Here is a 13,646-nt window from a genome sequence, read left to right as displayed (position 1 = left end):
TACCACATTGCTTGATTTGTTGTTTTACAGTGGGCCCCTTGAGTCAATCGGCTTATTGAACTTTGGTCGAACCTACATTACGCTTCCCCTTCATTCTCAGATTGTATTGAAGGATGTTTGATTGTGCCCTTCATTCGTTTGTATGCACTAGGTAACAGCATCAGCGCTAACGGTACAACCTTATGGCGCTTTTCGCCGTCACAACGTCTTGAAAATCGGTTTTTAGCTGTTGCTGTTAACACATCGGCATTAACAGCGTTGAACAGTCGTTGAAATGGTACTTCGGTTTACTTCATGTGACGTCGGTTTCGCGTCACGAAATGACGTCACATGAAGTAAACCGAAGTACCATTTCAACGTCACCATGCAGCCGCTCTGTGCTGGCTTATTTTTCTGGTGCTTCGGTAGCAGTACTTGGACGTGCATAGGAGATACTGGCGTGCTATTTAGCCGCACGTGATCTGTGGGTCGTTGACAGTAATATTTTCAGTCTACAAGTAGAGCTCACTTCAGTGCCAGCTGGCATGTTCGGTAACTGTTTGGCACGTCGGGTTCGTCTGAACGAGGGCCAGCGATGGCATTGATTTGTTTCATTGTTTCAGTTAAAGAAAAGAACACTAACAGATTAAGGGGCTCAACTATTACAATAGTTACCCGTATAGATGTGGGCCACAGGACAAGGTGGCGCCAGCATCGCGCAATCGGTGGGAAGGTCGGTTGGTGCCGACTTCGTTCACCCTTTGGGAAGCCTTTGCACAGAAATGAGGCAAGTGTCGCAGAGCGCATAACAACATTTTATTTGCAATATGGTATCAACAACACATTGTAAAGCAGACCCAGTAATGGCGACTGGGGATCGCTTGTAAGGTATAATACAAAGTAGGAGCTGCAAGGATTCACTCCAAGACGTCATGCCTCAATAACTACGTCAAGCCGAAAGCGACACCACGTGCACAAAACAAGACTTCCCAGTAGACAGAATGAAAGCGCTGACGACCAAGTCATCGACGACACGCCCAGTTTTTCCAGTTCGCAAAACATGGCGCCATATGTGCCTATGGCACTTCGTCTGCCAAAGAATTGAAATATCTATGGCGCTTATTTGGTTCAAAGTGTCGTCGCTTCGGGGGTAGAAAAAGCGGAGTTAATGAACTTGTGCATCACTTTCACATGTCGCGCCGCTTTGAGGTTGTAGTTACGTGGGATTTACTGAGGCGAGTTCATTTAACCATTCACACACACCTTACGGTAGGCAGCTGAAGAAAAGCAATAAAGACGTGAAGTGAAAATATGGACTGAAGTGGGTGACATTTCAGCATTGCATACTGTAGGCACACAATATACGTCATTTGCTTACGTACGATGATTGTTACTATTGACGCTACTCCAGATGCAACCAGCCCTACCGACCTCTGGTTTGGCTAGTGGAGTCATGCTTACTTTAGGAGCAGAGTATACTAGCGAGCTGGCTGTAGCGCTCAGCCGTTGGCATCCGTGTCAAATCTCTATTCAAGTATCACACATAGTGAAGATGCATTTGTCAACTAACAGGGAGTAGGGGCACTGAACAATCATGCCCTGACCATATCGCGGGCAATATGAGACGAAAGAAAGACGAGAAAAAAAAAAAAGAAAATACAGATATGCATCACAAACAACAACTATACAAACTTGCTCTGCCAACCATTCCAACTACACCATTCCAGTTCGTGGCCATTGGCGTACTCCACCAGAAGGGAAAAAAAAGGACAATTCTTAAATTTGCCTGCCGACTAGACAAAGTTCTTAGTCGACTTTCCATCCTTGAGAGGTGACCTCTAACACCTCGCCATCCAATAACTCATTCAGGATCTCATTTAAATAGAAACAAGAAACAGTTCATCTATTGCCTCGTCGTTTCACCATTCAGCGTGACGTTCATTTTGCGGCCCTTTGCAGTTTGGTCAGTCGGGTTCCCGTGCTATTTGTGGAGGCGGTACCGTTAGCCGTCGAGTTGTCGGGAGTGTCGATGTAGTCGTAGTAATAGACATAGTCGATGTACTCTACGTCGTTGTTGTTGGTCGGCGGCGTGGGCTGGCCTTTGATCGTGGAGTTACCGGACCTTTGCTGCTGTGCGCCATCCTTTTGCAGAGCGTTCGCCCGCACCGTGTTCGGGGCGTCACCGAGAGCCTTCTCCAAAGTCCTAGTTGACGTTGAAGGCGGTGTGGTAGGTGTTGCTGGCGCTGTGGCGCTAGAAGTAGCGGGCTCGGGACTCGTGAGCAGAGGGATAGTGTCGTTGCGTCCGGACAGAAGTGGCTGTGTTTGAATCGTTGTTTGCACCTGCGGGCTCGTCTCGGTGATATCCGAACTTGTCCTCGATCCTGTCGTCGTCGTCACGGTCTGCGGTTGGCGGGTACCAGTTGTTGTCGTTCCAGCGGTTTTCGTGGACGTGCTGGGTCTTGTCGTTTCAACATTTCTCGTCGTCGTCGTCGTCGTCGTCGTCTGTTGAGTGATAGTCGTTGGCGGTGTTGTAGACGTCTCTGTTCCTCTGGGTGCAGGCGTCGTTGCCACTGCGGACGTGGTTCCAGCAACATCAGCGTTGGTCGTGCCGACGAAGACGGCCTCGGTCTCTACTGCGTTTTGGTAAGAGCGAGTCGCAGACTGCGTTGTCTCTGGTCGGCGGGAAGTTTCCGGCGCGCCCGTTGTCCTTGTCGTTGTGACAGCCGCCGTCGTCACCTCTTGAGTTGAGGCTGGCGTAGACAGCGTGGTTGGGACAGTTGTGGTCCTACCCGGCGTTGTTGGCGTCAAGGTAGACTTCGGTATTGCCGATGTGACCGTCGATGCGGGAACACCAGTCGTCGTCCTGTCTTCGGGTATCTCGGATGAAAGATTTTCAATTGCGAGGTTCACTTTAGCTCGCGACTGTGTTGCGATACTTTTTACCAGCGTAAGAGTTGCATCCCTTCCCGTCGGTTGGGTCGTCGCGTCTGTGCTGCTCTCTGTTGTTGTATCAGCAATCTGTTTGTTCGTTGTAGTTGTGCCGGTCGCTTCGGTGGCCGTAGCTGCAGTGGTGGATGCGACGTCCGTGCGTGCTACTTCTTGCGTCGCAGTCTCCGTTCTAGCGAATGCGGCGGTCGTCGTGTCCTGAACGTCTTGCTTCGTCACACGCGGAATGTCCATGGCCATCTTGGTGACTAGTTCTTTCTGGAACTCTTGGTTGTCCGGGTCTGGCGTGGTCGATTCTGGGCTGTTCTTTGGTGCGGGCTGATCCGCCTGAAGGTCCTCGACAAATAGCGTCGTCTCGTTCTTGTCTTTCTGCTTGCTCAGCTGCTCCTTGACCAGTGCCATCATAGACTCTGGGATCCTTCTCCGGTCTCCAGGCCTTTCTTGAGCCAGCTGTGTTAGGTTGCGCTTTTGACCGGGAACGTAGTAGTCAATATAGTCGTAGTAGTCGAACACGTTGTCTACTAGGGACCTGAGAATTGTTGGCAAGTTGCCGCTCTTCTTTCCGGCGTCACCTCGCTCCTCTTTTATCGTGGTTTGTTGGTTCGTTTCGGTTGTCGCCGGGGGAGCAGGCGTAGTTTCAGCTGGCAGCTCCGTCGAAGGCAATGATGTGATACCAAAGATGGACTCGGGGACAGTAAGACCGAGCGATCTGGTCGTCGTTTCATCGTAGATCTCCGTCAGTGGTTCACTTCTGGGCGTCTCGGTCGTGACAGTCACTGCAGGCTTGTTTGTGCGGTCAGATGTGAATGCGGCTGTCCTTGTAAGTTCGGTGACCTCGTCTTGCTTCTTCGCTGTGGTGGTCGTCTTGGGAGTCTCTGGAGCTCTTGTGGATGATTCTGCTTCCGACGATGGAACCACGGGTGCGTCGTTCAGGAAAAGGTCGTCGTCATCTTCTACGCCGACAGATGGCACTGTCACACTCTTTCGCGGCTCTTGTTGCAATGAGTCACTCTGGAAGCCAGTACCACGTATGACCTCGACTGGGGACTCGGTTGGTGTTGTCTGCACAGGCGACGTCGTTGTGATGGCGCCATCTGTGGTTCCGAAAGGCGTGGTGTCCTGTGTCGTGACGCCAGGACCCTGCGTAGTTAGCAGAGCTGCCTCCACCATTTCATCCACGCTCGAAGGCCCACGGAAGGTAGCGTCACCCGCCGTTCCGTTCCCGGCAGCGCTTGCGTTGGCAGCGGCTTCAAGCGCCTTGATGCGGTTAAGGATAATGGCGTCCAGCAGCGTAGTGTTCTGGACCTCTAGGAACCTGAAACCACGCAAGAAAAAGTAAACTCAATTTTCATAATCTCACATATAACAAGCAATGGGTGGATGGCGTAAATACAACTGCCTCCCACGGGATTTTGTTGTGTTCACGTGACTGAGAAATGTGGCTGACGCCGGGAGCCTGCGCTATTCGTATTAGCTGCACTATATAAAAATATCGAAAGCCCTACGTAGCGTTATTTGTTGTTTTCTTTTTGCACTGCCGCGTTTCGGCTAAAGAATGCAAGAACAGCAAACTTACAACAATATTGCCGAGATGTGTTACAGAAATTGTTCAGGAAGTGTTTCGTGGATTGTTCTTACGACGTCATTTGGTGTTCCGTCGTTACATGCCATGTTCTTTATGTTATCATCTGGCTTCGCTTAGTATACCTGATAATGAACAAGGAAATATGACAAATCTTCTCTTTATATATGGTCCGCTCCTTCATAAGTGTATACTGACTCTAACTGGACAACAAGCCTGACTGCAATGCTACTGACAACGTTTGCACCAAGGGATATGGGCGACGCCAGGGTAACGCTGAAGCGAGAGATGCTCTTTGAAGGCTGTCATCATTTCCTCATTCTGACGCTGATTTAAACAACCAAGTCATCCCTTTAGGCATGACCGCAAATCCGAGAGTATACAATATGAATGTCTATGGAGGAACACTGCACCTAACTTTGACTTGGTGGTCACGTACGACCGGCTCACTTTCTATTTTCTATCTGAAAAACTACAACCATCGTCGAATACGTTTCGCAGCCATCCAGCTTCCTTACACCGCTTCGTGTATTTGCTTCGTATACCACGGTGTCCTATGAGTGTCTATGGCGTGGTGCAGCTGAGCACGAGGTCATGGGTTCGATTCCCGGCCTCGTTGGCCGTGTCTCAGTGGATGCAAAATGCGAAAGCGCCCGTATGCCGGGCTGTCGGGGCACGATGCAGAACTCCAGGTGGTCAAAACATTCCGGAGCCCTTCATTTCGCGTTCCTTCATAAGTGCTAATCCAGTTTCAGTGCGTTAAACCTTACAATGTCTTAAATGCACCGCATACTTATTCACATTGTCTAAGGACAATTGTCCGAGTAATCTGTAATCGTGCTGTCAGCCCCTTGCGCGCAGTACTCACGTACTTTCTTTTTCTCTCTGTTCTGATTTCCTCTCTACCATTGCAGGTTATAGTATACCGAACGCTAATGTGGTTGACATCGACAACTCTCCTCTTTGCCTTGTCTCTCTTTCTCTCGTTCAGCCCGTCAGCAACGTTATCTAAGAAAGATCAAGCAGTCAGTGTTTCAGTTAGCGCTTAGACTTGCTTGCGACTAGAAGAATTATGAATAAAAGTGTTAAATGATGAAGAGCTGCGGCTGACGTCGCTTTGTCCCATTCTTAACTTTCACCGTGTCTTTAACTTTCGACTTCCATATTAGGATTTTCTCTCTTCGCGGACAGAAAAAGAGAATTGTGGGCATGTTCACTGACCTCTTGAGGACGAAAGGTATCTTGCGCAGCTCCTTGTCGACGCTGACGTGCGGCGTGAAGGGCTTGAGTTGCGTCTGCGTTGGCGGTGGCTGCTTCTTGTGGCGCTGGCAGATCATGCGCGGGCAGCATGCCGGGAACGGTAGACGCTTGTCTTCGATGATGTCGCACAGAAGCGTCGGTCGGTTCTGCAGCCGCGGGCACCTGCGCACAGCAGGAAGAAAGGCCGCGTAAGAATGCGCAAGTATACGGACGCTAACCTTGAGTCACTGATATCACTCATTAGTGACGCGAGCACCAAGCGACACTCTTGTTTCTCTTCCAAACACTTCCGGTCGAGCACTTACTTCCGGTTTTTCGAATATTCGGAAAAGATGTCTTCTAAAAAAACATGGCTGATCCCTCTGTCAAAGGAATCGGTAACACGAAAGTGAAACGTGTCTTCACAGACGTAGTTGAGCGTTTGTTGGGCATTCTTTCGCCCCAAGCGCGAAGGAATGAATGTTAAACATCAAATTGTAATGTTACGCGAAGAACGGCAAGCCGCTCGAAGCTTGCAATGCGGTGCTCAAGCACAAAGGACGCGCGGAACGAACATACACAGGATGAGCGCGAACTGTCACAGTTGTAACTTATTTCTGTGTGAGCAGCGCGCTCCTTTCGCAAAAGCAGCCGCTGCAGTGAGCGAGGTGACCTTCGTGCTCTCAACGGAAACTTGCAGGCAGAGCGCAAGACGTACAAACCACCGAGATCACGAGATAAGCGCCCGAACGAGCGACCACGTCCTGTCGAGGCGCGCGCTAATTCGCGTGGGGGACGACTTTTAAAGCGCGCTCTTCGAGCCCTTCGCGCCATCTCGCTAGTGCTAGCGAAAACACGCTTTACCGCCGATATCTGAGTACCGCCACCAGCAAATGGTGTACATAAATAGCTCGACGTTAGCATAGCAGAGAACATGCCGTCTGTGGCGGAGTCGTTTCGTGCTGCACGCTGGCGATCGAGAGGTCGTAAGTTCGACTCCCGGTGACGGAACTTCTTCTCATAGTTTTTTTCTTTGCCATATGTTAGTCTTTATATCTTACGTCATATCCGTGACGGAAATGCGTCAGTGGAGCCGTGGTGGACCCCGGCATAAAACACTTTCGTGTTAAAAATAGAGCTGGTATGAAATCGATGGTTCTGGTTCAAGCTAAGAGTTATATCGGACACACGTAATATGGGGCCATAAGTTTACTTAAGATAAGGGCCAATTAACTGTCAGGATAGTTCGTTGAAAGAGCAAGCGGTTTTTTTTTTTGAGTAGCTGGGATCGTCGGGGCACATGGCAGAGTCACGCACTTCTCTCTACGTGGCCTCTGGGATCCTCTTTGGCAGCACGATGAAACACAAGGTTAAACCAAAGAATGCACCAGGGCACACTGCAACTACCAGTGTCACTACCAGACAGGATTAGGTTGGCATCCAGTTCTTTATCACCTGTTAAGCATGGAATCGGGGGTGAAATGGAAATCATTGCGAGAGGCCTTCTTTGTTCTGCGGTGGTAGTAGAACAGGCTGATGATGCCGATGAAGCATGCATATGTAACGTTCACCACGCTCTGTCGTAGGCGTACATATTTCACTGCCTCATACCCATGCCTATTCGAACGGTTCCTCCTATTTCGGGCTTGTGTCGACCCTTTGAATCATTGCGATATTGCACTGAACTCCTTGGTAAACGTGCGGACGTTTGCACCGATCAGTCGTCCATCGCATTACGACCGATGAATGCTGGTAAACGTCGAGGTATACTGCAGGGGCGTAGCCAAGGGGGGGGGGGGGGGGGGGGGGGGGGGTTGGGGGGGTCCAACCCCCCCCCGAAATTTTTCGATTTTGCTTGCGCATATATACACGCACGTACACATACAAACGCACGCACGAACATACATAAAGCGTGGTTGACCCCCCCCCCCCCCGAAAAAAATTTCTGGCTATGCCCCTGGTATACTGGTATATTTGTGACAGCTATTCGAGGATGCCGACATGGCACCAAAAACTATTGAACCATTCACAGTGACACTTCGTGCAGCATTGACGTAATGTCATAATAGCTGGAACATAAGCATAATCAATGCTTCTAAATGAAAGCGACGTATTTAGAACATTACGTATGTGGTCGTACGTAACTGAGATGCCATATAATGTGACATCAATGCCTGGTCCGTAGCACAATAATACTCGGAGAAAAATCCTGAGAAATGGCTGATTTCTTCGCAAAAAATAATAATAAATAAATAAAGCGAGGGATATCTTTTTACTGACTGGCCTGTCCTTCTGTGCTTCTTAACGCGGCTGTCAGCTTCTGCAATGAATGTCCACTGAACGTCAGTGAGCTTCGCAAAACATTGATTCCATAGTCCCTTGTGACTTTCACACATCTCTCTATCGCATCTGTCCCTCGCACAGTCACAAAACAGCTTTAGCCACACCACATTGTTTTTGATAATAAACGTTATTTGCAAAAGTGAGTATATTGAGCCCACATGTCCAACTGCATGAAATCCAACAGCCGAAAATGACTCTTGCATATAATGCTGAAGATGAAAGGCCATCTACATGCCAACATATGCAACAGGCGTGTTTCTAGAAGGGTGCATCATATGTTTCAAAGGTATATTGCGTCACTAGTTTAAACCCTCGTTCATCTACCATCGCCGCAACCACATTGTATGAAGTGTCATGGACGTTGGCGTTACGTTCACTATATATAAGTACGCTTGCGTGTGCTGCATGGTTGCTTATGAAACGATAAGTTCACAGCGGTAGACAACAATAAAAATATACTCTCACGTCTCCCCCAGTGTAATCCGTATAGCTGCACGTCTTCAGTGTAATCACGTCTTCAGTGTAATCCGTATAGCTGCAGCACGCAAAAAGGGCACGTGTGAACCTGCACGGATGGCTCTCGATAACCGTAAGAAGTCGCATATAAATCACGCTTAGCGTGCGCTATTCTTCGTACCCGCGATTGTTCCGATAGCCAGGTTAATTAAACCTAGAAGGAAGTGAAATTTATGAACCAATAAGCTACCCCGCCCGACTTTTCTTCTAGTGAAGAGGCTCGTTTCGCTTCTGCATGCCTCAGGGCGTCTATTTTCAGTTCCGTCCGAGATGCGGGCACAGTTCTCTCGGCGCCCAGTTGAGACACGCCTACCGTATACGTCGGCCCTACGATGCTGTATGCTCACGTGCTGCATATATATACGCGTGTAAAAGATAGCGTGCAACCACACGCCTCGGTCTCTGGAAGGTACAAGACCGATGATAGTGTCTTTTGTTCGCGACTAAGCAGCGAGCGGGTTCAGGGTGGGTGGGTGTGGAGATGGAGGATGGGCGATAAAATGGCGCGGAACCGCAGCCGACAGCGCCGTCGAGACGGGCTGGTGTGCAGCGGTACAGCCTAGTTTTGGTTACCTGGCAAAAATAAGAGAGGAGACGGGAGTGGTATTTACAGGAGTGGATCTCACTCTTACGGTTTGTCACGTTTCTTAGCGTTCTCGCATGGCTTATACAGCTTATATTCGTACGTTTAACTTTTTTACGCTCCGCTCGCCCGCTGCATTTGAATAGGGACGGGCGCCATTCGCCTCCGCCGCTTCGCGCGGCAATTCACGGCTGTTGCAAGGCGACGCGACTTGCCTTTTGGGGGGCCGCGTGTTATCCGTGCGGTGGCCGTTTATGCAGTGTACGAGGCATCGCCGTTCGCGGCACTTGCAGCACAACCACCCTGCAGTTTTCGAGGGCGAGCCAAATGGTGTAACCAGCTGTTCCTTCTTTGGTGTCGCCTCGGCCGATGCACGGACGGTTGGAGCCAACAGATATGAGTCTTCGCTGGACGCGTCGTATGGCTATCGAAAGCGCTTCTCTTTTCGCGTCGATCATGGAGGCCACGCGGATGCTTAAAAAAAAAGAGCGCAAAGGAAGCTGCGGACCGTGCGAATGACCGTTGCTGCTTGCTTTTTTCTGCTTCTTTCTTTAGTTCGGTGCGAACGAGTTGAGCAGATCTTTAACTGAAAGTGTGACCGCTTTTTTAGTCTTGATCCATGGTCGACTGCGATCTTGAGGACGTCGCGAACTGTCAAGTGGTGGGTATTCTGGACGTTGCTTATTGTGGCTCCAAAGGCACGCGTAATGTTATCTCTCTTTTATTGGTAGTTTTATTGGTAGTTTCAACTTTGTGAGCAACTTTGTAGTGGGTGGTGCGCGCGTGTTCCGCGCATGTGTGTGCCAATCAACGGTTCATCCGTGTTGTTAAATCATGCTAGGCGTTTACGGCCAGGTAGACTTCTGCTGGGTTCATTAAACAACATCGCTCGATGGGGTCGAGAAATGTTGCGCACCAATTTGTGACGCCAAGCTACTTTGACGCTTGGAAACCAAAGGGTGACTAAATCGTACTATACCTTCGTATTAGATTACCCTAATTAAACTATATCCCCTTCATCTCTCGTTTTCTCTCTCTCTCTCTCCCTCTCTCTCTGTGCGCGCATGTGTGTGTGTGTGTGTGTGTGTGTGTGTGTGTGTGTGTGTGTGTGTGTGTGTGTGTGTGTGTGTGTGTGTGTGTGTGTGTGTTTGTGTGTGTGTGTGTGTGTTTGAATTGCGACGTATTTTTTAGTAACGGGGGCAAAGTACAAGATGCGGGTGGACGCTTACGTAGTGGGCTTGAACGTTACGGACAACGGACAGTGTGCCTGCTTAGAAGCCCTGTTAGTTTGGTTAGGTTAGCACGCGTCAAGATTTGTGGTGCAGAACTAGCTTTACCAGAAAGGCACGCATCTTGATAGATTTTCATGATCGGGTGACAACAAGGTCAAGCTTGTCATGGTGGTCAGAGCAATTACCGTTTACTTTATGGTCAACGTCTTTACATAAATCGCTTTGGAAATATCAGTTCGTGCTTGAGCCTCGTATTTATACAACTGCAGCACTGCGTAAAAAAAAAACAAAAAAAAAAACCAAGCAGGCCCGTATCTGCAAAGAGCTCTCGCGTTAAAATCTTCGCTACATAGACGCCAGGCTGTTGTGATGGTGGACATATAATTATGAAAGTGGCTGGACAGGTGGCCAGGAGCATTCAACGAAAAGATCTGCGCATTTCTGAGGGGGACAGAATGCACAAAAGCTCCTCTACTAAGAGTTCACTCGTTAAAGAACCACTTGCGGTCGTAGCTAATCTGCAGCACCGCAATACGACGTTTTGTATATTTGCAGTGACGATTTGGACCGTCAATGGCCTCAATGGCCTCAATGAATGAAACACTCTTTTAACGATACTATAGCGACTGATTTAATAGTCAGAATTGGCTACGTTGCAGTGAATAGAGCACTTGAGCTATTCTTAGAAGATTAATGTAGAATTTCTTATACAGAGCGTCGAAAATATTCACCACCGAACCTTTGCGAGAACACGTTTAGAAGTGTTGGGCCACTTCAGGACACAAGATTCATCAGTACTCGCGCGGGCTACGCTCGCGTGTCAAGACTGGAGAGCGTGCCTCGCGCGAACGCTACAGCGGTGCAGGAAAGCACCACCGGCGCTCTCACAAAGAGGCAGGCCGGCTAATTACGACCGGGGCCGGGCCGGGTCGCATAGCGAAGGCAAGCAGCACAAACGCCTCGGCGACCACCGCGAGAAGAAGAGCCGGGAGTCCGAAAGAACGGAGGAGCAGTGCTGCTGGTCTTTGTTCTTTCGCGGACACGTTGTAGGTATACCGTTGTTTTACGGCGGAGGAGGGTGCGTGGGGGCGAGCTCTGAAACACTTCCTGAGATGTGACCGAGGGGAACCGCGCGTGCGCCCCTTCCGTTCCGGCCTGGGGCGGCTTCCGTTTGTTGGTGTTGTTCTTGGGCAGTGCCCGGCGGGCGCAGAGAAAGAAGAAAAGTGGCCGCCAGCGTTCGTCCTGTTTTTCCTAATAGCGCTCGGAGAGCGCAAGAAAAACGCGGCAGCGCGGCGCACGCTTGGACCAGCCGGAGGCCGGGCGAGTTTAGGGTCAGTTTGTGAGTAGCCCGGGCGCACATCTCCGGCTCGTCGCTGTACAACTCTAAGAAAAATAAAATAGTATGTGTTACTCTTTTCGGGTATTCCGGTTATGTCACGTATGTGACTCACTTTAAGGAGACACGTTAACTTTCTTTTGAGACTCACGACTCTCCGAACGAGAGTGTAATGATCTGCAGAGAGAGTTCACGTGTCTCTTTAAAAAGAGTCGTATAAGCGTCAAGTCAGAACTCACAAAAAAGAGTCGAAGGACTCATTTTCTTTTCTTGGAGTGTGAACACGAGTCGAACGTAGTGGTCGGCGATTGAAAGGGGAACAGCGCGTACACGCAAAAGAGAAATTACTGAATCAACAAAGTAATCTATCAGTTAAACGTGTGGACAGCATCGTCCTCTAGAATCCAACAGCTAGAAGTGACACGGGCTCACTTTGACATGATGACGTTTCGTTTACTCGGCGTTCCACATCGTCAGTGGGTACAGAAATGGACCACTTTTTAGTGCGCGTCTGAAGGAAAATGTAGGAACGTTGCTTTAAAGCGCGCCCTTCGGGCAATCTCGCGGTTGATACTGCACACACTGAAGCACCTCCAAGCTCTAAGTGACGTTAGCGTTAAATGGTGTATATAAATAGCTCGCCGTTGTTATGCTAAACAGCCGGTGTCGCGTGGCCGAGTTGTTTAAAGCAGCACGCTGCGGAGCGAGGGGTCGAAGGTTCGAGTCCTAGTGGCGCGCCTCGGAAATTCTTTTCTTCTGATTTATTTTTCTTGGTGGCTTTTATTTATATGTACATACATATACATATCCGGGGCATAACGGTGACGGCAAAAACCAGCCGAGAGTGTCCATCTAATTTCTATCGCAATAAAATAAGCGATTTCAAAAGATTGTTCAGACCTTTGTCAACTTGTGGCTTCAACAACTTGTGTTGTGAAAGCCTGACCCTCTATTCACAGCCGCATCCACGTGTAACTGGTTTTCATGACATTCACTCCAAAAAATATAGCGAACTGAATTCATTAATTCATCTCCCTCTCATTGTAAGGACAACCTTTACATATTGATCAATTATTTATGCAGTTTGCACGACTTATACGCTCATATAACATAATGCATGACTTAGATGAGCAACGCTTTGGGCTAGTTGGTTTTCCATATTTTTGTTGAGGCGGTGCAGTGCGATGCAGGAAGAAGGAAAACAGGAAAAGGGACAAGCGTCTTCAACGTTTTGGGCTACTTGTCTTGCTCCGCGCTGTACTGTATGACATGCAGCATCACTCCTTCTTTAATCAGAGCCATAGGCGTGCGCACAGGGGGGGGGGGGGGGCAGGGGGGGGCAGCCGCCCCCCCTAATCACCTAAGAGGGGGGGCGCAAAATCTGCCCCGTACATTGGCCGTTCTAGTCACCTACGAGGAGGGGGGGGGCGCAAAATCTGCCCCATACATTGACTTAGTAGGGTGGGGGAACCTTGCGCACGCCTATGATCAGAGCGCTCATCTTTTGGGTACAAGGTAATCTGTAATCAGCACCATCCGATCTCCCCCACACGAAGCTGAAGCTCTCATTTGTGTCCTTAAAGGTCACCAAGCATTATACCGGTACGCTTAGAATATTTCCATCTAAAACGAACTTAGTCCGATAATGCGATTCATTTTTGTCCGTTGCACCAGATGGTGGTGACAACCAGTACTGGGCAGTATCGAAGATACATGTATCTTCGATACTATCTTAGATACTCTTTGGGTATCTTGTATCTGTATCGCGATACGTCTCGCAAGACTTGTATCAGTATCTGTATTTCCGATACATTGAAGAATGTATCGTGTATCTTAAGATACAAGATACTGCGATCGCAACACCGCGGTGCGAAACAATAAACGTTGGTT

At 49.2% G+C, this 13,646-nt stretch overlaps 1 protein-coding gene across 1 annotated transcript in view; it reads right to left on the bottom strand.

The window, feature by feature from the left end:
- Positions 1–773: 773 nt before the first annotated feature.
- LOC119383411 (mucin-5AC) overlaps positions 774–13,646 on the bottom strand; it is a 122,229-nt gene continuing 109,356 nt past the window's right edge. Inside the window, exons 3-4 of the mRNA XM_037651523.1 lie at positions 5,729–5,929; positions 774–4,240 (exon numbers count right to left, since the gene is read on the bottom strand). Of these exons, the coding sequence (XP_037507451.1) occupies positions 1,918–4,240; positions 5,729–5,929 (2,524 nt within the window). The 3' untranslated portion in view covers positions 774–1,917. The remainder of the gene's footprint in view (positions 4,241–5,728; positions 5,930–13,646) is intronic.

The sequence above is a fragment of the Rhipicephalus sanguineus genome, chromosome 2 (assembly GCF_013339695.2).
Source record: "Rhipicephalus sanguineus isolate Rsan-2018 chromosome 2, BIME_Rsan_1.4, whole genome shotgun sequence".
Lineage (NCBI taxonomy): Eukaryota > Metazoa > Arthropoda > Arachnida > Ixodida > Ixodidae > Rhipicephalus > Rhipicephalus sanguineus.
This window is presented reverse-complemented; position numbering and strand designations above follow the sequence as displayed.